Source organism: Amphiura filiformis, unplaced genomic scaffold (assembly GCF_039555335.1).
Source record: "Amphiura filiformis unplaced genomic scaffold, Afil_fr2py scaffold_50, whole genome shotgun sequence".
Classification (NCBI taxonomy): domain Eukaryota; kingdom Metazoa; phylum Echinodermata; class Ophiuroidea; order Amphilepidida; family Amphiuridae; genus Amphiura; species Amphiura filiformis.
The window spans coordinates 488,934-510,785 of record NW_027305514.1 but is presented as its reverse complement, the minus strand read 5'-3'; the positions used below and the strand labels follow the sequence as shown (position 1 = coordinate 510,785).

Here is a 21,852-nt window from a genome sequence, read left to right as displayed (position 1 = left end):
CAGGAAGTTAGTCAGGTAAGTTAGTCAGATAAGTAAGTCAGGTAAGTTAGTCAGATAAGTTTTAGTCGTGTAAGTTAGTCAGGGTCAGGTAAGTTAGTCAGGTAAGTTAGTTAGGTAATTTAATCAGGTAAGTTATCAGGTAAGTTAGTCAGGTTAGTTAGTCAGGTAAGTTAGTCAGGTAAATTAGTCAGATAAGTTAGTCAGGTAAGTTAGTCAGGTAATTAAGTGAGTCAGGTAAGTTAGTCAGGTAAGTTAGTCAGGTAAGTTAGTTAAGTTAGTCAGGTAAGTTAGTCAGGTAAGTTAGTCAGGTAAGTTAGTAAGGTAAATTAGTCAGATAAGTTAGTCAGGTAAGTTAGTTAAGTTAGTCAGATAAGTTAGTCAGGTAAATTAGTCAGATAAGTTAGTCAGGTAAGTTAGTCAGGTATATTAGTCAGATAAGTAAGTCAGGTAAGTTAGTCAGATAAGTTAGTCGGGTAAGTTAGTCAGGGTCAGGTAAGTTAGTCAGGTAAGTTAGGTAATTTAATCAGGTAAGTTAGTCAGGTAGGTTTGTCAGGTAAGTTAGTCAGGTAAGTTAGTCAGGTAAATTAGTCAGATAAGTTAGTCAGGTAAGTTAGTTAAGTTAGTCAGGTAAGTTAGTCAGGTAAATTAGTCAGATTAGTTAGTCAGGTAAGTTAGTCAGGTAAGTAAGTCAGGTAAGTTAGTCAGGTAAGTTAGTCAGGTAAGTTAGTCAGGTAAGTTAGTAAGTTAGTATCCACGGTAGTTATTGTGTTTTTATTTTTTCTTAATTTTAAATAAATTTTAGCAAACAAAAAGAAAGTTTTCCTTTCATGTATGAAAATATATATATTGCACTGGAATGTAATGCAGAAAAATTACTCCCAAAATTAAAATGACGGCGCCATAAAACCAACACTATTTTAGTCAGGTGGTGGTCGCCGTGCATTCTCTAAATTCAGTAAATTTTCATTGTCAACCGTGTTACACGGTTACAGTAATTGAATGGGATTATTTTGAAATTTTAAAACGCTTGAAATATCACAAACAAATAGGCCTATGTTAATAAATAATATAAATACAAGCTAAAAACGTTGGGGTTCGATAATGAACCCCACAAAACTAACCGATTATGGAAAATGCCATACGGGCGGTTTCACAAGTTGCCGGCTCTATCATGCCACTCGCCGCCTGATTTTAGTTTAGAAACTTCCTGGTATTTCGCAAATATGAAACCTGAACTCGATTATTAACCAGGAACTAATGTTATCCATCTAAAGTAAATACTATAACCAGACACGATATAGAGTGAATCAACACGTTACATACTCGTACAACTATTTTATCTACGCTCTACCCGGGTGGTCACTCCCATTGTGGCCTGTACACCATCCGCGATAATCAACTTTTGAAAAGCACCCTAAGCAAGGATTTAACCCTTGGCTAAAACAATACCCTAAACAGGGATTTTATTCCTTGCATCAAATTTCATACCCTAAATTTCATTTCCGCGTATTTAGCAATTGCAATTTTGCTACCCTGTTTCCCAATATTTCATGTTTTTGACACCCTAAACGCGTTACGCGCGTATCGTGCTTACCCTCGAAATACTACCCGTTTGACGCGTTTTCATTATCGCGGATGGTGTACAGGCCACAATGGGAGTGACCCCCGGGACGCTCTATAAGTTTACTGAATCACATACATAGCCTACAGTGATTACACGGGTGGTTCCGTGCATGGTTGACATAAATCGGTATTAATCTAGAAGCAACATAATAATATAGGCCTACTATTATTATAGACGTCAATCATGCAGCGTTCATTTCCAACTGCATGGACCTTCATGGTCATCGTATTCTTTTGTTTTAACCAGGATATTGACGGAGTAAACCCAGGATTTAAAGCACGAGTGACGCAAAAAGGAATTAATTACAGTAAGTGTATTTGTTAAGTGCTTTTGTTTTAATATTAGTACAATTGCCTCTTAAAAAGTAACAGTGCATGTGATATCGTATTGCAGGAAATACGATATATGTCGACAAAAGTTTTGGAATCTAGAGAAACAGAGCTTTAATTTGATACCAAATTTATTTTTCCAAGTATTGCAGGGACGCCAGGAATGGCGCTTGAAGTAGGCCGAATTCACACGTTATCCTATGGGGCGCTGAATTAGTGCTGCGCCCCCTTTTAACGGCCGTCGTTATGAACGCGTTCCTTTTACATTCTTCGCGCAAAATAAGACATGCGCTTCACAAAATGTGTTCTATTTCAATCATGATGATAAACAAAGATTACAAAAAGTCATCCTCATGAAAAATTATTGGAAAAAAACACTTTATTGGCCGAGTAGGCGCCTACAAAGTCTAGATATGCGTCCAAAAATCCTCAAAAAGGCTCAAAAATGGATTTTAAGGTTAATAGACATTGTTAATCTGCATGAAGCCGTTTTGCTGAATATTCAGTAGGCCTACGCAAAAAGATCGTAATTGTTACCACTGGAACGGGGGGGGGGGTATTTATACTTCAAACTCAGTAATAAATGATTTGCAAAAGAAAATGGCAACACTGATAATCTAGAAAAGAAATTAAACTTGGTTCAAAGACGTGCTCAAATTGTCGTCTGTCACTAGTTTTGTGGGTTTTGTACAAACTTTCGCATATTGGAGGAAAAGTCGAAATATTCGATTTTCGGCATTTCGGCACTGATCTTTAAAACATCATTTCTCTTGAACGGAATGTCGCAGAGACATGAAATCTTCGGTGTTGAGCTTCAAATTTTCTCTAGATTACATAATGAGTAATAAATGTGGATTTTAAAACCTTTTAACACCTTATAAGAGGGCGCAACACTAAATCACTCCGCATTTTATGTAACAACGAAATTCGGCTAATATAGTCCATAGTGAATATGAGATTGTAGCGACCATATCTACCGACATGTTCACTTTAAATCACTCAATATTGGCTCATATGAATTCGACAAGTGTCTTTAATGATAACATGCAGAAAAAAACTGGACAATTTATCTCAAAAGCAATTCTCTGTGGCGGATTAAGAGAAAACCCCATTTTGAAATGTGAGTGGTGAGTTTAGTATATTTTTAGCTATTTTTTTTTGCACCGCAAAATAGCGAAAAAAGTCAATGGTCATCGATATATGTCGACAAAAGTTTTGGAATCTAGAGAAACAGAGCTTTAATTTGATACCAAATTTATTTTGCCAAGTATTGCAGGGACGCCAGGAATGGCGCTTGAAGTAGGCCGAATTCACACGTTATCCTATGGGGCGCTGAATTAGTGCTGCGCCCGCGTACACGTACACGTACAAGAGCGGTTTATCAGGCAACTGCGAAAAAAACCACTCGACGTCACTACTGCGCTGAGCTTGAAGTGAACCAAAGTACGCTCTTAAAAAGTCTAGATACCTAGCAAAATAAGACCTCGCTACAAAGACAGAGATAAAAAGATTTTATCGCGTCTGACGTCATCTGTCATTCAAACTCGAACACGGTTTGTTTTCAAGTGTCGTGATGACAACCTGCCGAATGCGGCGGTATAACCGGGCGCCTTATTGTTAATTTTGCACCTTCAAACATGCAAACCATCTCAAAAGTTAGGTCTTTGTAGTAGGAAACTTTCTTTCGCGAAGGCACCATGTCAACAATGCCTAGAAAAGCTGCTTTTTGCCTTGTAAAAGTACGTAATTTTTTCCTTTTATGCGCTATTAGCCTGTGTAAACTAACCAAGGATCATAACTGACAGTGACATCAGACGCGAAAAAATCTTTTTATCTCTGTCTTTGATAATACAGATTTCTAGTCATATTTTTTTGCTGTCAGCCGATGACCACCTCTTTATTGATAGTTATGAACGGATTTTAGCTATGCAAATCAAAATTTCCTTTCCGTGTTTGTAAATGTATATTTATTATTTATATTTTAGTCACTGTCAATATAGGCAGATAGGGACGTAGCTAAATCGTATTTAACTTAACTGCGGATAAAATTTCCCACCTATTGTCATTGTTATAAATTTGACTAGACTTGTGTTTACCTGAACTGAACGTTTGGTTACAAATTGTGTTTTCATGGGTCATTGGATCATAATGGTGACAAATTACAATACAATGAACTTCATTGTGAAACCAGTATCCATGGTAACCATTGAAAATATATACACTGTTAAAAATATTTCCGTAAATTTCTAGTAAGGAATTTTCTGGCAGCAAAATTTCCAGAATATTACTTTTGTTTCCGTTAAATAACATTTTATTTTCAGACACTTGCGTATATTTTACACAAATTCGTTTTAAATTACAGAAAATGTATGTATTTTTACGGAAAAAATAAATACAGTGGAACTTCTGGACATTTTGCTGCCAGAAAAGGTTTAAAACTTCCGTAAAATAACGGAAATATTTCCGTTAACAAAAGTCATTGAAGCACATTTCTGTATTTAACAAAATTTTTAACGCTAAAAGTATGAAATGTATGTTGGAAAATAAAAATACTTTAATCATAATCTGAGGTCAGTTGATATTTCTTTCATTGAAATGATTTTACAACCAAAAACAGTTTCCGTAAATTTACAGATTTCTGTTAGTTTACGGAAACTGTTTTTACGGAATCGGGATATTTTTAACAGTGTACCGAATAATATATCCTATTTATCCATAATATAGGTTGTGCAATGAAAATATGAAATGCAGGACATGCCTATAGATATGACCTGATGACATGGTTCCTCATAGTCTGTATACCTTCCTGGAGTCATTTAGATATTGTTTTAGATATTTATTTATTTTTATTTTTTTATATCTCTAAATGGAAGTATATAAAAGTATCAGGGGCGTATCCAGCTTTCTTGGTCAGGGGGGGCAAAATAAAATTTCAGGGACACAGCACAAAAAAATGCAGTTGCAACATGTTTTTAGAGAGGCTGTACATGTCTTCAAGCTTCCCAAAAAGGCTTATTTTGGGACGATGTGCGCGCGTAGCGCGCAAAAAAATTGAATTTGACACTATTTTTGCCGATGATCGAGATAAAACTGGCTTTATTTGTGACAATATGCGCGCGCAGCGGGCAAAAAATTTGTATTTTACACAATTTTGGCCCATGATCGGGGTGAATTTTGATGGAAAGGGGGCTTCTTGCGCGCTTCCAAAAAAGGCTTATTTTGGGTCGATGTGCGAGCGTAGCGCGCAAAAAAATTGAATTTGACACTATTTTTGCCGATGATCGAGATAAAACTGGCTTTATTGTGACAATATGCGCGCGCAGCGCGCAAAAAAAATTGTATTTTACACAATTTTGGCCCATGATCGGGGTGAATTTTGATGGAAAGGGGGCTTCTTGCCCTTTTTCTTTTCATTTGCCCTTTGGTCAGAGGGGCACATTTTTCTTTCATTTTTTGTCAGGGGGCAGTCTGCCCCCCTGCCCCCCCCCCCGCTGGTTACGCTACTGAAAAGTATACATTTTCAGAAAGGAAATGATGCAAGAAATCCAACTAGCATAACAGATTCCTACAAAAATTAATTCTTTTTGAGAAAATCTCAAAATTTGATCTTGTTTTACTGACTTGAGGAAAGTATGTGTACGCACTTTATCCATGATCGTTGAAATTTCTGTTAAAGGCCTAAAGCTTTAAAGCTTAAAGGCCCATTCATTGATTTGCTCATATGGAAGTATCCGAAAAATCTTCAAAATCAGGTTTAGGCACATTTTGTTGCTGCCATAGATGTGCTAACATAACCCGCTAATGGTTAAGCTGAAAGCCACGTATTAAAGACAATGGAAGACTTTTTACACTAATCTGTATGTTCTCTATATTTAAGTAGAGAAATTAGCTACATGTATTTGAATTGGGATTTCAACTTTGTAAACGCTGTTGTTTTCTTTGCTTTGTGCCCAAATGCCTAATGACAATTTGAATGACTTAGCCTTCATTTTTAGGAAATTTATAAACAATTTTAATTTTGTTACACTTACGCTGGGATCACTGAATGGGCCTAAGATATACATTTTATTTCAATAATTTATTTATCACTCACTTTCGCCCAAAATGGCGTAAACGACTACGTATCTCATGTGCATACTCCCCGTCGGATTTATATAATGTGTTCACTTTGTGATTGTATCTATTAACAGTGAGAGATGTCGGCCTTAACATTCTCAAACAAGAACTGTCAACTCTGCCCATACCAGATATCAGCGGATCTGAAAAAATCAAGGGTGTTGGAAAAGTAGACTACACTGTTTCAAAGTAAGTGAGGATCATCTTAATTAGATGTGGTAAAATCATTTCTTACCCCCTTTGGAAAGATCAAAATTTAATGAACTATGCTATGAATTTGTAAAGCAGGGTGTCAATTAAAAGCTCTCATCATGAATTTAAAAGAAGTCTCCGACAATCACAACATTTTGTCTTAAAAAATAATTATCAACCACGAATCGCGTAGTTATATTTAAAACAAATTCATATAAAAACCATAAAAACGAATGAAAACAGCCGTTTCTTAGCACGCAATATTCGAAATTCCCGGGCACCGGTCAGTGCCCTAGACAATATCGGCGCGGGTAAATTGACGTTTTAATAGTCAATATGAGTTTGTTTTAAATAAAACCACATGATTCGTGTTTGATAATTATCTTTTTAACATAAGGCATAATGCTATGATTGCCGGAGACTTCCTTTAACGCAAAAGTTTTAAAAATGGCGTTTATCAGCTTTTGCATCTGCACTCCCTCACTATAAAATCAGAGAACTGGTCAACACTTTTAAAACACTTATTTTTGTTTAATTTTCAGTATGCGAGTAAATAGTTTCAACATCCCGTCAGCGACTTTAGTGCCGGATCCAACCATTAAGGGAGTTACACTGAATGCAAACAGCCTGTCTCTTGCTATGCACGGAGATTGGCGGTACAGTGCAAAGATCGCTGGGTTAGTTAGCTATTAACTAAAATGAAATAATATTTTATAATTAATGTAACTTTTATCAGCTTTGATGCGTATCAGATAAACATTCAAAGGTACATACTGTGACGCATATACCAATATTTTTATCAAACATAATAAGCAAGAAATGAAATACGGTACTTGCTTAGGAAGTACATTTTTATTATTTTAAACCTCAAATTCAAAGCATCAGATTTGATAGTAATTCGTCGTAGATGTAGTGTAGTAACCCCTGGATTAATTTAACATACTTCTTATTACATACACTCTTATTACCGGTAATAAGTGACTTATGTCCGGCCGTGTGAACACGACTTATGAACAGGGGTAAAGACCTGGATCGTAATTTTATAGAACTTTCATATCATGCTGATCACTCGCACCTGTAAGATTAGTGTCTTTGAAAAGAGCGTAATCATAGTCAAACTATTGCATATACATAGGTAGTAGTGTTCACACGGTTGGATTTAAGTTACTTATTGCCGGTAATAAGTCACTATAACCGGTTGTAAGTCCCTTATTACCGGTAATAACTCACTTTTGCTTGTTAACTTCTCCCTATCGTATCCACTTCCCGCACCATGTCCACACTGCTTGCTAACTTCTCTCTATCGTATCCACTTCCCGCACCATGTCCACACTGCTTGCTAACTTCTCCCTATCGTATCCACTTCCCTCACCATGTCCACACTGCTTGCTAACTTCTCCCTATCGTATCCACTTCCCTCACCATGTCCACACTGCTTGCTAACTTCTCTCTATCGTATCCACTTCCCGCACCATGTCCACACTGCTTGCTAACTTCTCTCTATCGTATCCACTTCCCGCACCATGTCCACACTGCTTGCTAACTTCCCCCTATCGTATCCACTTCCCTCACCATGTCCACACTGCTTGCTAACTTCTCCCTATCGTATCCACTTCCCTCACCATGTCCACACTGCTTGCTAACTTCTCCCTATCGTATCCACTTCCCTCACCATGTCCACACTGCTTGCTAACTTCTCCCTATCGTATCCACTTCCCTTACCATGTCCACACTGCTTGTTAACTTCCCCCTATCGTATCCACTTCCCGCAGCATGTTCACACTGCTTGCTAACTTCTCCCTATCGTATCCACTTCCCTCACCCTGTCTACACTGCTTGTTAACTTCCCCCTACCGTATCCACTTCCCGCACCATATCCACACTGCTTGCTAACTTCTCCCTATCGTATCCACTTCCCTCACCTTGTCTACACTGCTTGTTAACTTCCCCCTATCGTATCCACGTCCCTCACCATGTCCACACTGCTTGCTAACTTCTCTCTATCGTATCCACTTCCCTCAACTTGTCTACACTGCTTGCTAACTTATCCCTATCGTATCCACTTCCCTCACTAGTAGTGTTCACACGGTTGGATTTAAGTTACTTATTGCCGGTAATAAGTCACTATAACCGGTTGTAAGTCCCTTATTACCGGTAATAACTCACTTTTGCTTGTTAACTTCTCCCTATCGTATCCACTTCCCGCACCATGTCCACACTGCTTGCTAACTTCTCTCTATCGTATCCACTTCCCGCACCATGTCCACACTGCTTGCTAACTTCTCCCTATCGTATCCACTTCCCTCACCATGTCCACACTGCTTGCTAACTTCTCCCTATCGTATCCACTTCCCTCACCATGTCCACACTGCTTGCTAACTTCTCTCTATCGTATCCACTTCCCGCACCATGTCCACACTGCTTGCTAACTTCTCTCTATCGTATCCACTTCCCGCACCATGTCCACACTGCTTGCTAACTTCCCCCTATCGTATCCACTTCCCTCACCATGTCCACACTGCTTGCTAACTTCTCCCTATCGTATCCACTTCCCTCACCATGTCCACACTGCTTGCTAACTTCTCCCTATCGTATCCACTTCCCTCACCATGTCCACACTGCTTGCTAACTTCTCCCTATCGTATCCACTTCCCTTACCATGTCCACACTGCTTGTTAACTTCCCCCTATCGTATCCACTTCCCGCAGCATGTTCACACTGCTTGCTAACTTCTCCCTATCGTATCCACTTCCCTCACCCTGTCTACACTGCTTGTTAACTTCCCCCTACCGTATCCACTTCCCGCACCATATCCACACTGCTTGCTAACTTCTCCCTATCGTATCCACTTCCCTCACCTTGTCTACACTGCTTGTTAACTTCCCCCTATCGTATCCACGTCCCTCACCATGTCCACACTGCTTGCTAACTTCTCTCTATCGTATCCACTTCCCTCAACTTGTCTACACTGCTTGCTAACTTATCCCTATCGTATCCACTTCCCTCACCATGTCCACACTACTTGCTAACGTCCCCATCGTATCCAGGTCCCTCACCATGTCCACACTGCTTGCTAACTTCCCCCTATCGTATCCACGTCCCTCACAATGTCCACACTGCTTGCTAACTTATCCCTATCGTATCCACTTCCCTCACCATGTCCACACTGCTTGCTAACTTCTCCCTATCGGATCCACTTCCGCTACCTTGTCTACACTGCTTGTTTACTTCCCCCTACCGTATCCACTTCCCGCACCATGTCCACACTGCTTGCTAACTTCTCCCTATCGTATCCACTTCCCGCACCTTGTCTACACTGCTTATTAACTTCCCCCTATCGTATCTACGTCCATCACCATGTCCACACTGCTTGCTAACTTCTCTCTATCGTATCCACTTCCTCACCTTGTCTACACTGCATGCTAACTTATCCCTATCGTATCCACTTCCCTCACCATATCCACACTGCTTGCTAACTTCCCCCTATCGTATCCACTTCCCTCACCATGTCCACACTGCTTGCTAACTCATCCCTATCGTATCCACTTCCCTCACCATGTCCACACTGCTTGCTAACTTCCCCCATCGTATCCACGTCCCTCACCATGTCCACACTGCTTGCTAACTTCTCTCTATCGTATCCACTTCCCTCACCTTATCTACACTGCTTTCTAACTTCTCTCTATCGTATCCACTTCCCTCATCTTGTCTACACTGCTTGCTAACTTCTCTCTATCGTAGCCACTTCCCTCACCATGTCAACAGTAACACTGCTTGCTAACTTATCCCTATCGTATCCACGTCCCTCACCATGTCCACACTGCTTACTAACTTCTCTCTATCGTATCCACTTCCTCACCTTGTCTACACTGCTTGCTAACTTCTCCCTATTGTATCCACGTCCCTCACCATGTCCACACTGCTTGCTAACTTATCCCTATCGTATCCACTTCCCTCACCATGTCCACACTGCTTGCTAACTTCTCCCTATCGGATCCACTTCCCGCACCTTGTCTACACTGCTTATTAACTTCCCCCTATCGTATCTACGTCCATCACCATGTCCACACTGCTTGCTAACTTCTCTCTATCGTATCCACTTCCTCACCTTGTCTACACTGCATGCTAACTTATCCCTATCGTATCCACTTCCCTCACCATATCCACACTGCTTGCTAACTTCCCCCTATCGTATCCACTTCCCTCACCATGTCCACACTGCTTGCTAACTCATCCCTATCGTATCCACTTCCCTCACCATGTCCACACTGCTTGCTAACTTCCCCCATCGTATCCACGTCCCTCACCATGTCCACACTGCTTGCTAACTTCTCTCTATCGTATCCACTTCCCTCACCTTATCTACACTGCTTTCTAACTTCTCTCTATCGTATCCACTTCCCTCATCTTGTCTACACTGCTTGCTAACTTCTCTCTATCGTAGCCACTTCCCTCACCATGTCAACAGTAACACTGCTTGCTAACTTATCCCTATCGTATCCACGTCCCTCACCATGTCCACACTGCTTACTAACTTCTCTCTATCGTATCCACTTCCTCACCTTGTCTACACTGCTTGCTAACTTCTCCCTATTGTATCCACTTCCCTCATCATGTCTACACTGCTTGCTAACTTTCTCGTATCATATCCACCGTTCCCTCACCTTGTCTACACTGCTTGCTAACTTTTTCTTTCATATGTTTCCACGCAGAATTCACGTCAAGGACCATGGCAGTTTTGATGTAAATGGTGATGGAATTACCTTGCACGTTACTATCAGAATAGGTATGCATGTCCGATTTCACTGGAAATTACGGGACATCGCACATATTTTGTAAAATTTTCACTTTTATTTTATATGAATATGTCAGAAATCAGATTTTGCTCTTTAATACTTATAGAGGATGCTATGCTATGCTATTATTGAGGCTACACATTTATAGCCAAATCTGCTATTTTTCTCGATCAGAATTGGACACAATGTTATGAAATCTACCATAGTTTGGCATAATATACAGAGATTTAACTAACAGAATTTAGTAAAATTTTAGGCGATTTTAATCAACATGCGATTATAACCACAATTAGGTCGATTTTGCGCGTGTTTTTCATGTTCCACAAGTGACATGGAGCTGTGCCTTAACCCTAACAAATATAAGCCTGAATCCTTCAGGCCTCTAATGGCGGCGCCTTTCAGCACAACCCGTTGACCGTGTGTAGTTGTTGAAAGACTGAAGGATTGTGTCTAGCCAAATATAAAAAACTTCAATGCACAAAGCAAGTGCAAGTATCCCACGTGATCCGATGGCGTCATTATCCGATACAAGAAAACATAGGTCGGCCAAGGTACACACCCGTGGCGTGCCTAGCACCCGACTATCCCACACCAGAGAAAACAACGTTTCTTCATTTTATCTCCTGTATTTTTTCCCACTCTCTTCGCCAAAAAGCACCTGGGCGTTAGGGTTAATACTTTAAAACGAGTTGGTCAGTAAAACATTCTACAATAAAGGAAAGAAGAGAGTGAAGTGCGTAAATAAGAGCGCAAATTGTACTATGGCCGCGCATAGCATGCAAATGCGTTTCCCCAAATTTGACAAACACAGATATCAGTCATTAATAGACAATGAAAACGTTTGACAAATGTTTGACATCGTTGAATGTTTTTCAATCGTTTGTTAAGTGTAATACCTTTCAAAATCGAGTCCATGTTTTTCATATGATTCTCAGCTCACAAATGACCACATTGTCTTGTTTCTCATAATTATAGGTATGGATAGTTCAGGACGACCCACAGTATCCAGTCAATCGGGTGATTGTGTATTTAGCATTGGCTCCCTGCATGTCAAATTCCACGGAGGAGCAAGGTAACAATCACACACGACTTGAAAATAAATCTAACAAGATGATAATAATTAAAGGAGTTTTAATGACAAACTTAAACAACAATAGGAAATTATAATGCAAATAGATATAAATGCTTTTGTTGTTTATCATTTTGTACCCTAAGTTTGATAAGCTCGTAATCGGCGGGCTTTACAACATCGCGGATTAATATCAATATGTTTTATTTAGAGAATTGTCTTGGTACAATCGGCGGGCCTTATAACATCGCGGGAAAATATCAATATATTTTATTTAGATAATTTTCTTGTGACATCTCGCCAGAAGTATTACAAATTATTATTTGAAGTCCTATACTTTGTCTACTTTCTTTAACTCGCAAAATATAGACCAGCCAGATCAATTATATCCTTCTTAACGTGGGTCTACTTTTCGGCGTAGTGGTAAAAGCCTAATAATTCTCGCAAATTACCAGCTGATCAATGTATGCTTTGATTGAAACGTTATTGTAAGTTTATAACTTGACTTTTCCATTTCCAAACAGCTGGCTGTATGATTTATTTGAACATGATATTTCGAAGGCATTGAAGAAATCATTGGTGAATCAGGTAAAACAACCTTGAAAAGGCAAATAATTAATAACAATGGGGCAATAATGTTCTTCAGTAATTAACACTAGATCTTCAAAAATAACATTTAACAGTAATTTACTCAAAAATTTTAAACGAGACTATGCAACTGTTTTTGAAATACCAAGAAAAATGTAGTGTTTTTTAAAAACTATTCTTTAAACATCTTTTTTAACTACATGAGTCCTACCTATTGACATGATTGGTTACAATACAGTTATTATGCTAGTATTGAGCCAATCAACGGTGTTTTTAAAATAATCAAGTATTTCTATAACGAAGTAAAGAGATAAACATGTATTTTCTTTTACTATGCATAATTTCCTGGTTTATTTCATAGGCATGTAGCTTAGTCCAGAATGGCATCAACACTGATCTGAGCAAAGAGCTTGCTAAATTAGACCGTAAGTTCAACATTAAAGCAATATTATAACATTTTCAAACAAAATAGATTAGCATTTCTACTGTCAGATATATCCCTTTTATTTTTGAGCCGAACAACTACGGCAAAGCAAAGAAAATTGGAATTTACTACCAGCGCACATGTCGCCAATACGTACCACTCCTTCGGTCATGTTGTGGTACGACCCTTTGTTGTGTATATCATCGTCGCGCACGCCGCGTGCATACTGTGTGTTATGAACATCGTGTATGCGTTCGACTAACAATTCCATCGTAATAATAAAGCGCTGAATCCGCTTTTGACAAAACTACAGCACCAAGAGTCTTGATTTTTGCAGGCTATATTGGTTTAATAAAGTACAATTTAATCGTGTAAAAAAATGAATTAAAAAAATTCAGTGAGGGCGTCCTCCTCAGCAAATGTTATAATATGGCTTTAAGGTATTTTTGTGACAGTGGACAACCGTTACAGTGATATGCAGTGGATTGGCTTTATATATTTTGCAATAATTAGATTTTGTTTGTGGATTATGTTTAATCAATGACAATATAAAAGCACGCGATGCCGATTAAAATGTCAGTATCTAAAAGATTGCAAGATATAGCTAAATATTCACACATCATCACCCCGATCTATTGCAAAGAAAGTACGCTGACATAATCATGAAAAGTGCTGTTATTGTACGGACATTTCTTGCAACATGAGTTGCACAAAATTACAAGAATCTGCAAATATCTACGAACAATTACAAGATGTTTTACAGGATGTTTTGCGAGGGTGCGGAAGGGTGCGGAATCTCCAAAAAGTAAACCTTTTTCGCTTGGACATGCAAAAGTGGGAATTTGAATATGGTTTAACATATTTACAAAATAGGTCTCTAAAATTTGACTTTTACGAGCGTATTTGGACCTTCTTGGGTACATGTTTTCATACTTGCACTTCAATGATCCGGTTTTTGTTTTAGATTTCCAATCTAATGTATAGATCTGCATGCATCCTTTATAATACTCCTCCATAACCATCAAGATCACTGGATTTTCATCGAAACAACCTTTGACAACAAAAGATCCTAAAAGTTTTATTATTTGTCTTGTCATGTACAGTTGTTGCAAAGATTGACGATGTGGCTGAGATCGATTACTCGTTGGTATCTGCTCCAACCTTTCAAGGTGGCATCAACACAGCAAATAAGGTGTGTGCGTAAGCAGAGTTAATTAAAGGAGTATTTCGTGATCCTAGCATCCTCTATTGATGTCATTTTTCATTAGATATCCACGAAAAAACCTATTCCCAAAATTTCAGTTGATTCCGATTTTGCGTTCGCGAGTTATGCATGATTATGTGTATTACACTGCTCCATAGACAATGCGTTGTAATTTCGTTCTGGTGCACCAGAACGAAATTCAAATTTCACGATATCTTTGCTAAACGAATTAATCTGCAAGAAATATTTTGTACATAAACATAATGTAGCCAGAGGTTTCCAGTGATGTAAAAATCTCAACTTTTTTTGAGAAAAGTGGGGGGGATGAGGCTGTGGATCACGAAATGCCCTTTTAAGTCAGGCTCTATCACATCCGATTCAACTTTAGATCTAAAGACTGCACAAAAAGTAACGCAGCTGTTATAAATACGCCTATTGCGTCAGAACTAATAATTGTGTTCACAATATTTCAACATTACCTCACATAGAAAGAAGGTTGATTTATTTACGCGCATTTTTATATCCCATTTGTTCAATATTAGCAATACATTAGTGTTTTTAAAGAAAAATGCCCGAATTTAAAAGTTACAGCTATTTGTATTGATTTGAAGTCAACGCGAAGATAAAGGAGGGGTTTACGTGCCACAATGCGTAATAACCATTGAATGCTGTAAACTGCAACTTTTAATTTCGGGTATTTTTGTCTTTAAACATGTTAAAAGCACAACTGTATTGTTAATATTGGACTACATTTGACAAACTGGTCATCAAAATGCTTGTAAATAAACCATCCTTATTTCTATGTAGAAATATTATGGAAACAATTATTAGTTCTGGAGCTATAGGCGTATTTATAACAGCTGCGTTACCTTTTTACTTAACTTATTACAGTGACCCGATCTGTAAGATGATTTAAACCTCAATTTAAACCTATGAATCTCTCCCATTTCTAGTGTCAATTAGGCTAATAGGCTACATTATTGCTATCAATTGTACAAAGTCAATAAGTTGGGTAAATATATAACATAATTTGTGACACAATATATGATTTCGTGAGGTTTAAAACAAAATTGTCAAACGGGTTTCATGAGAAAGATGTTTGTTTGAATACAAAGTATTCTGTACATATACGAGTGGATATTCATACGTAGTGGTAGATAAAATGAATTAAAAGTTTTAACTTCAACACTACACTATTTTTCGCTCACCTGGAAAGAATTCTCTAACCCGACTAGGGTCTTCAGCATGTTATGATGGTAAATCGTGACCAAGGGCTAGAAATAGATTCCATTTGGGATAACCCGCCGATGCCCGGGGTGGGAGGGGGGGGGGCGACACTACATCGTAACATCCTATTACTTAATTCTGTCAATCATATGACGTCATCACTGAGAGATATCCCGATTGTAGACAAGATATCATAACAGCATCACCATGCTGAAGACGCTAGTCGGACTAGTGAAAACTTTCCAGGTGAGCGAGAAATAGTGTAGAGTTGAAGTTTAAACTTAAATTTATGCTGTACATGTTTTTATCGGATCTACAGGGCGAAGTATTTCCAATCGGTAAAAGACAGGAAGCACCCTTCCCTGTGCCACCTATCCCCAATGATCCTGATGACAGTAACATGGTGGAGGTATGGATCACACAGTTCCTCTTCCAGAGTGCTGGATATGTCTACTTCAAAGCCGGTTACTTGGAGTACAATCTCACCCAGGATAAGGTACGAAACAATTTGCTTAAATAATTGCTTACGACGACTCTTGCAGTGGGACTCCCATAATGGCTCTCCAAACCCGGGCTCCAAACTGCTCTATTCAGTATACAATTGTTGATGGCAGGTCCATTTGACTTGTATCCTCTACCAACTTAATGTAATCTTCCTTCTCTTGCTAGTTTCCCGGGTTTAGGCTATACAAAACGCGAGAACCCTTGATGCTGCTTGCTCTTCGTTACTGGCACATTGAGATGCAAACTTAAGCTTTACGATTCTTATAGTGTACTAGACATTGCCTACACATTTTCCATACTGAAACTCAGGAAACTCAATAGATGTCAAATTTTAACCGAAATTATATTACTTTTCAGGACATTTTCGCAATCTTATTTTGAAGCAATGTTTCTTGAATTGAGCTTTAGACTGATAATATCTAAAAGACATATTTCATGTTTGGTCATTAAGAAGCTTTTAATGATCGTGAAGAGAAAACTATGTCGGATGTGTAGACTTCCAGTTACCATGGTTACAACATATGCTTTAACATTGAGAAACAGGTCAAGTCCAGATATCCAATAATTACTGGTATGTCATTGCGATATTATTGCACTACTTTATCATGCGTAGTCTTTGTACTACTTGTATGGCGGTGCTCCGGTACTTCCAAGCCACTGCTCACAGCTTAGAGATGCTGTACTTTCCGTGTTACAATTATAACAATCTATGATTTTAATGTTGTATATTTTAGTCATATTGCTAACGGTAGTATGTGACCAGATGATCTTGTTCAGCCCAGCTTTCCAGTAATTGACCACGGCCCATTGGCAAATGTTGACAGTTGGTTACATTTGCCATTCTTGAAGTATTTTGACCAGATTATGGTTGAAATAATTTATGATCGATTACCACATTTTCAGCTAAAACGTTAGTAAACCATGGATAAGAGTATAAGGAATCTGTACATAAAAATCCGTAATATGTATTTTCAGTTTCCTCTAGAATCGTTCCCGATGTATGTTCTTGTCTTAGTTCACGATGCTCAACTCTGTATACTAAACACTGTTTTCTACACTATGATAATGAGTAATGTTTATATTGAATCCCTACAGCTGCCGTCTGGTGGTCAGATCAGCTTGAATACATCTTCTACCTTTGTCAAAATAGCATTACCTCAGGTAAGCCAATGAAAATGAGTTTATAACGTTAAGAACATTAATTTTGCAGTGATTTAGTTAAAGCCATATTGTAACATTTCCATAAAAATAGATTATGTATTTATTTTCCATAACATGTTAGCTTTTACTGTCAGATAATGTCCCCCTAATAATATTTTGAACCAAACAACTCGGGTAAATGAAAGAAGATTAGAAGTTACTACCAGCGCCGATGTCGCCAATGCGTATCACTCCGTCGGTCGTGTTACAGCACAGTCCTTTGATGTTTGTATGACTGTCCCGGTGTTATGAACAGGTGGAACAGACATTCCCTATTTAACAAATTGTCTCCTTGCTTCCTATTGATAATATGGCATCTTAATATTTGCTGTCACTAATCAGCCGGTATTTTTTTAAATAAAAGTTACACAAAAATTTCAACCTAACATTTAGATTACTCACATTTGCCTAACATGTGCGTAGAAATGAGAGTGCGCGGCATGGATGAAAAAGATAACAGACCGCGTACAAGCAGTCAAAGTCTCAGTATCATCCGATAATGAGGGCTGATTGTTCCATGAAATGCGCCAGGCAAAACTGCTACGCACTTACCGCGTATTTTTACGGTCTATCACTTAATCGCGAAGGCGCGCAAAGCTTTATCGTATGTACGCGAAGGCACGCAACGCTGGCGTGATTGTTAGACACGGCACGTTCGAACAATCGGCCCTTATGAATATGCGAGAATTCACAGCATACAATGCAAGAGGACTTTGACTGTTGATACATGGTCTGTAGCAGTCAGTTGTGCGCGGTAATTGAATATATTGATATAAATGATATACGGAAAAAGGTTTCAATAGCTGATATGCGGGTGTTAAGGTACAGCTCTGCTAAAATATGTGCGACAGTGCTCAAAATAAAGCGGGTCCGCCGAAACGTTGCTGTCCTGGCCCGTAAGTTACTAAATATTTGTTAAGATACGTTATTCTGAAAATGAAATTGATTTTTGTATACAAGATCTTTTGTTTAATGTTCTTTTTGTTTTGTGTAATACTACTTTCAATTGTTTTACAATCTCATTAAAAAAAGTGAATCCATGGCATTACCTGCTGTTAATTTGCGAGTCTGAAGTCTTACACAATTCCACAAAATTGGACCAGTGTAACATTACAATTTTACAATTGAGTTCGAGTCCATGAAAATTGATGATGCACTCTGGATTTCAAACCGTTGCTCACTGCACTATTTTGAGTCCAAACTCTTTAACATTTTAAGTCCGAACTCTTTAAATCTAATCTCCGCTAGTACAGTTTGTAATGTTTGAATGTTTCCAATTTCCAGTGTATGATGTGTAAGCCTCTTCCCTTGTTTCTAATCTCAATGGTCACTCATCAAAATGTGTTTTTAATAATATAAGTTATTGCATTTTCTTTCATTTTTTTAAATCCATGTATTCAAGGTGAGCAAGATGTACCCTAATCTATTAATGCAAGTCAACGTCAATGCTAGCAGCTCACCTGATGTCAGGATGAAACCAAACTCTATCAATGGATCAGTTGTCATCGACGCTGTCTTTTTTGTACAATTGCCAAATAAGACGTTGACTAACATGTTCACTGTACAATTGGTAAGTTAAAGCCATATTTGCTGAGGAAGACGCCCTCACTGAATTTTTAAAATTCCTTTTTTACACGATTAAATTGTACTTTATTAAACCAATATACCCTGCAAAATCAAGACTCTAGGTGCTGTAGTTTTGTCAAAATCCGAGATTTTGAATAAAATCGGCGCTTTATTATTACGATGGAATTATTAGTCGAACGCATATACGATGTTCATAACACACAGTACGTACACGGCGTGCGGGACGGTGATATACACAACAAAGGGTCGTACCACAACATGACCGAAGGAGTGGTACGTATTGGTGACATATGCGCTGGTAGTAAATTCCAATTTTCTTTGCTTTGCCGTGGTTGTTCGGCTCAAAAATAAAAGGGGATATATCTGACAGTAAAGGCTAACATTTTATGGCAAAGAAATGCTAATCTATTTTGTTTGAAAATGTTATAATATGGCTTAAATCAACAACAATAACAATAACAACCATAGGCGTAGATCCCGGGGGGATGGGGGATTTATCCCCCCCTCCCAATATTTTGCCAGGGGATGCTCCATACAATCATTCCCCCCCCCCCCAATGTTGACGCCTGAATATATGTTTCTGACCAAATTTATCTCATATTTGCCCAATTTTAGCCCCAAAAGTGCAAATTCAGTTTAGCTTCAAAATAGCAAAATTTTTCGCGCGCTTCGCGCGCATTTCTAACATCAACTTATTCTGTCGCCAAAAGGTGCTGGATTCACTATTCTTCAAGAATTTATTTCAACACCACCCCCCAATGTCAAAAAGAAATCTACGCCACTGATAACAACATGAACAAGAACACGATTTCTTGATTTCCTGTTGGCGCATCCCCTGCTTGCTAATCTCTTGCAGACGACAAGTTTCATTTAAAAAAATTCAGAATTGTACATTTTCATGACCATATGGAATCAGCATGAAAAATGCATACAGCTGAACTGAGTGCCAACAAGCTATTGGTGCAGTGGTTCTAGCGGTAGCTGCCTGGAGGGGGTTCTCCCTGGTTGAAGGTATACTGGGATGTGCGACGGTTTTGGGTTACCTTTTCAGCAATTTTGGTATATATATCGATGGGTGGGTTTTCAGTGGAGACCAATGCGCCCACTTGAGCAAAAGTGCCGCTAAAAGCGCCCAATTAGGGCAAAGTTGGGTACTTTTTGGGTGTTTTTTGTGGAAAATTGGTATACTGATGAGTACCCAGGGAGCAAACCCCCATATTTTGATGCAAACTGACTTGGCAAGATATAAAAACGTGTCCTATATAGATGGATTCTATGGACTATAGGCTACATCCCTAGGGTGGACACGTTTTGAAATCAGCTGCACAGGGGGTGTTATGGGGGGTCAAAGTTTGCCCCCCAGAAACCCATTTTTGCAGCGTACTTAATATAATACACTAAATGTGACAAAATCACTTTTATTTTACACAAAGATTATTAAATTAATGCTTAAAATTATGCCATACATTTGATTGGACTGGGCCACCATAGTGTGGTGGTGGTGGTAGGGGGAGGCTGGATAATGGGGGTGGGGGGTTATCAGATGAAGTAGAGCTAAGTATATATGGCATGTATGTGTGGTATATATCATATTTCGTTAAATTTTGCAGTCAATACACTACTGATGTGTTGCACATTCTTTCCGTGTTTCTGGATAGATATAACAAGTAGCTAGATCCTCTTAATCTTTACGATTTAGGTTCCTGTAGACCCACTCCTACTTATAGAATTGACCACCTTTTTCTATCCTGAATACCCTCTGCCTAGTAACAGAGACCCAACTTACCAAAACCAGTACTTGTCCCAGCTATAGCCATTATAGAGCCTGATATAGCAATGCAGCATCATATCTGCGTCTCTCAGTATTGCTCACCTCTCTCTCTCTGACCACAAGCAAGCGCATGGACCCTGAGTTTGAGCCCTTACTCAGTCCTTAGTACGGTACCCCTAACACACCCTGGCACTCCCCGAACTCCATACTCCTAATCATATGCCCGGAACCCCTAACAGAAAGACCTGTAACTGCATTCCTGGAACCTCTAACTCCATCCCCGAGACTCATGACCGTCCCTGGGGTCATCTTCAGTACCTGTAAACCGATATCCGGTTCCCCTTACCCAATGCCCACGGTACCCCTTACCCTGTTCCTGGTATCCAATCCTGGGACCCCTAACTCCATTCCCAACTCCTTACCCTATTCCTTGGGACCTCTAACACCAACTATTGGAACTTTAACTCCATTGTAGGAATCCTTAATTCCTTCCCCGATACCCATGACCCGTTCCTGGGAGCCTAACCCCATCTTCATTACCTGTAACCCCACACCCGGTTCCCCTTATCCAAAGTCGGTACCCCTTACACCATTCCTAGTACCCCTGTACCCCTTACACTATATATCTGGCACACCAACTATGGAACCTTTAACTCCATTCCTGAAACCCCTAATTACTTCCACGAGACCCATGACATGTCCCTGGGACCCTAAGCCCATCTTTGGCAGCTGGGTAACCGTCCCTGGTATCATAACCCCATCTTCAGTACATGTAAACACATATCCGGTTCCCCTTTCCCAATGCCCGATACCCCTTACCCCATTCCTGGTACCCATTACACCAACCCTGGGACCCCTAACTCCATCCCCTGTACCCCTTACCCTATATATTCCTGGGACCTATAACACCAACTATGGGACCTTTACCTCCATTCTTGGAACCCCCAACTACGTCCCCGAGACCCATGGCACGTCCCTGGGACCCTAAGCCCATCTTCCGTACCTGTAACCCCAAATCCGGTTTCCCTTACCAAATGTCTGGTACCCCTTACCCAAACCATGGGAGCAATAACTCCATTCTCAGTACCCCTTACCCTATCCACGGGACCTTTAACACGATTGTGACCTCTAACCTTTTTCCTGGAACCCCTAACTGCCGGGTCCCCCAACCCTGTCCCTGGTACCCAAAATCCCATGGCCGGTCATCCCTGAAACCCCTTC

The 21,852-nt window shown here is 39.3% G+C and overlaps 1 protein-coding gene across 1 annotated transcript in view; it reads left to right on the top strand.

The window, feature by feature from the left end:
- Positions 1–1,676: 1,676 nt before the first annotated feature.
- The window catches only part of LOC140144332 (bactericidal permeability-increasing protein-like), a 31,867-nt gene continuing 11,691 nt past the window's right edge, over positions 1,677–21,852 (top strand). The window contains exons 1-11 of the mRNA XM_072166157.1: positions 1,677–1,931; positions 6,144–6,258; positions 6,804–6,938; positions 10,974–11,047; positions 12,033–12,129; positions 12,651–12,714; positions 13,076–13,139; positions 14,242–14,330; positions 15,889–16,065; positions 17,169–17,234; positions 18,676–18,843. Of these exons, the coding sequence (XP_072022258.1) occupies positions 1,808–1,931; positions 6,144–6,258; positions 6,804–6,938; positions 10,974–11,047; positions 12,033–12,129; positions 12,651–12,714; positions 13,076–13,139; positions 14,242–14,330; positions 15,889–16,065; positions 17,169–17,234; positions 18,676–18,843 (1,173 nt within the window). The 5' untranslated portion in view covers positions 1,677–1,807. The remainder of the gene's footprint in view (positions 1,932–6,143; positions 6,259–6,803; positions 6,939–10,973; positions 11,048–12,032; positions 12,130–12,650; positions 12,715–13,075; positions 13,140–14,241; positions 14,331–15,888; positions 16,066–17,168; positions 17,235–18,675; positions 18,844–21,852) is intronic.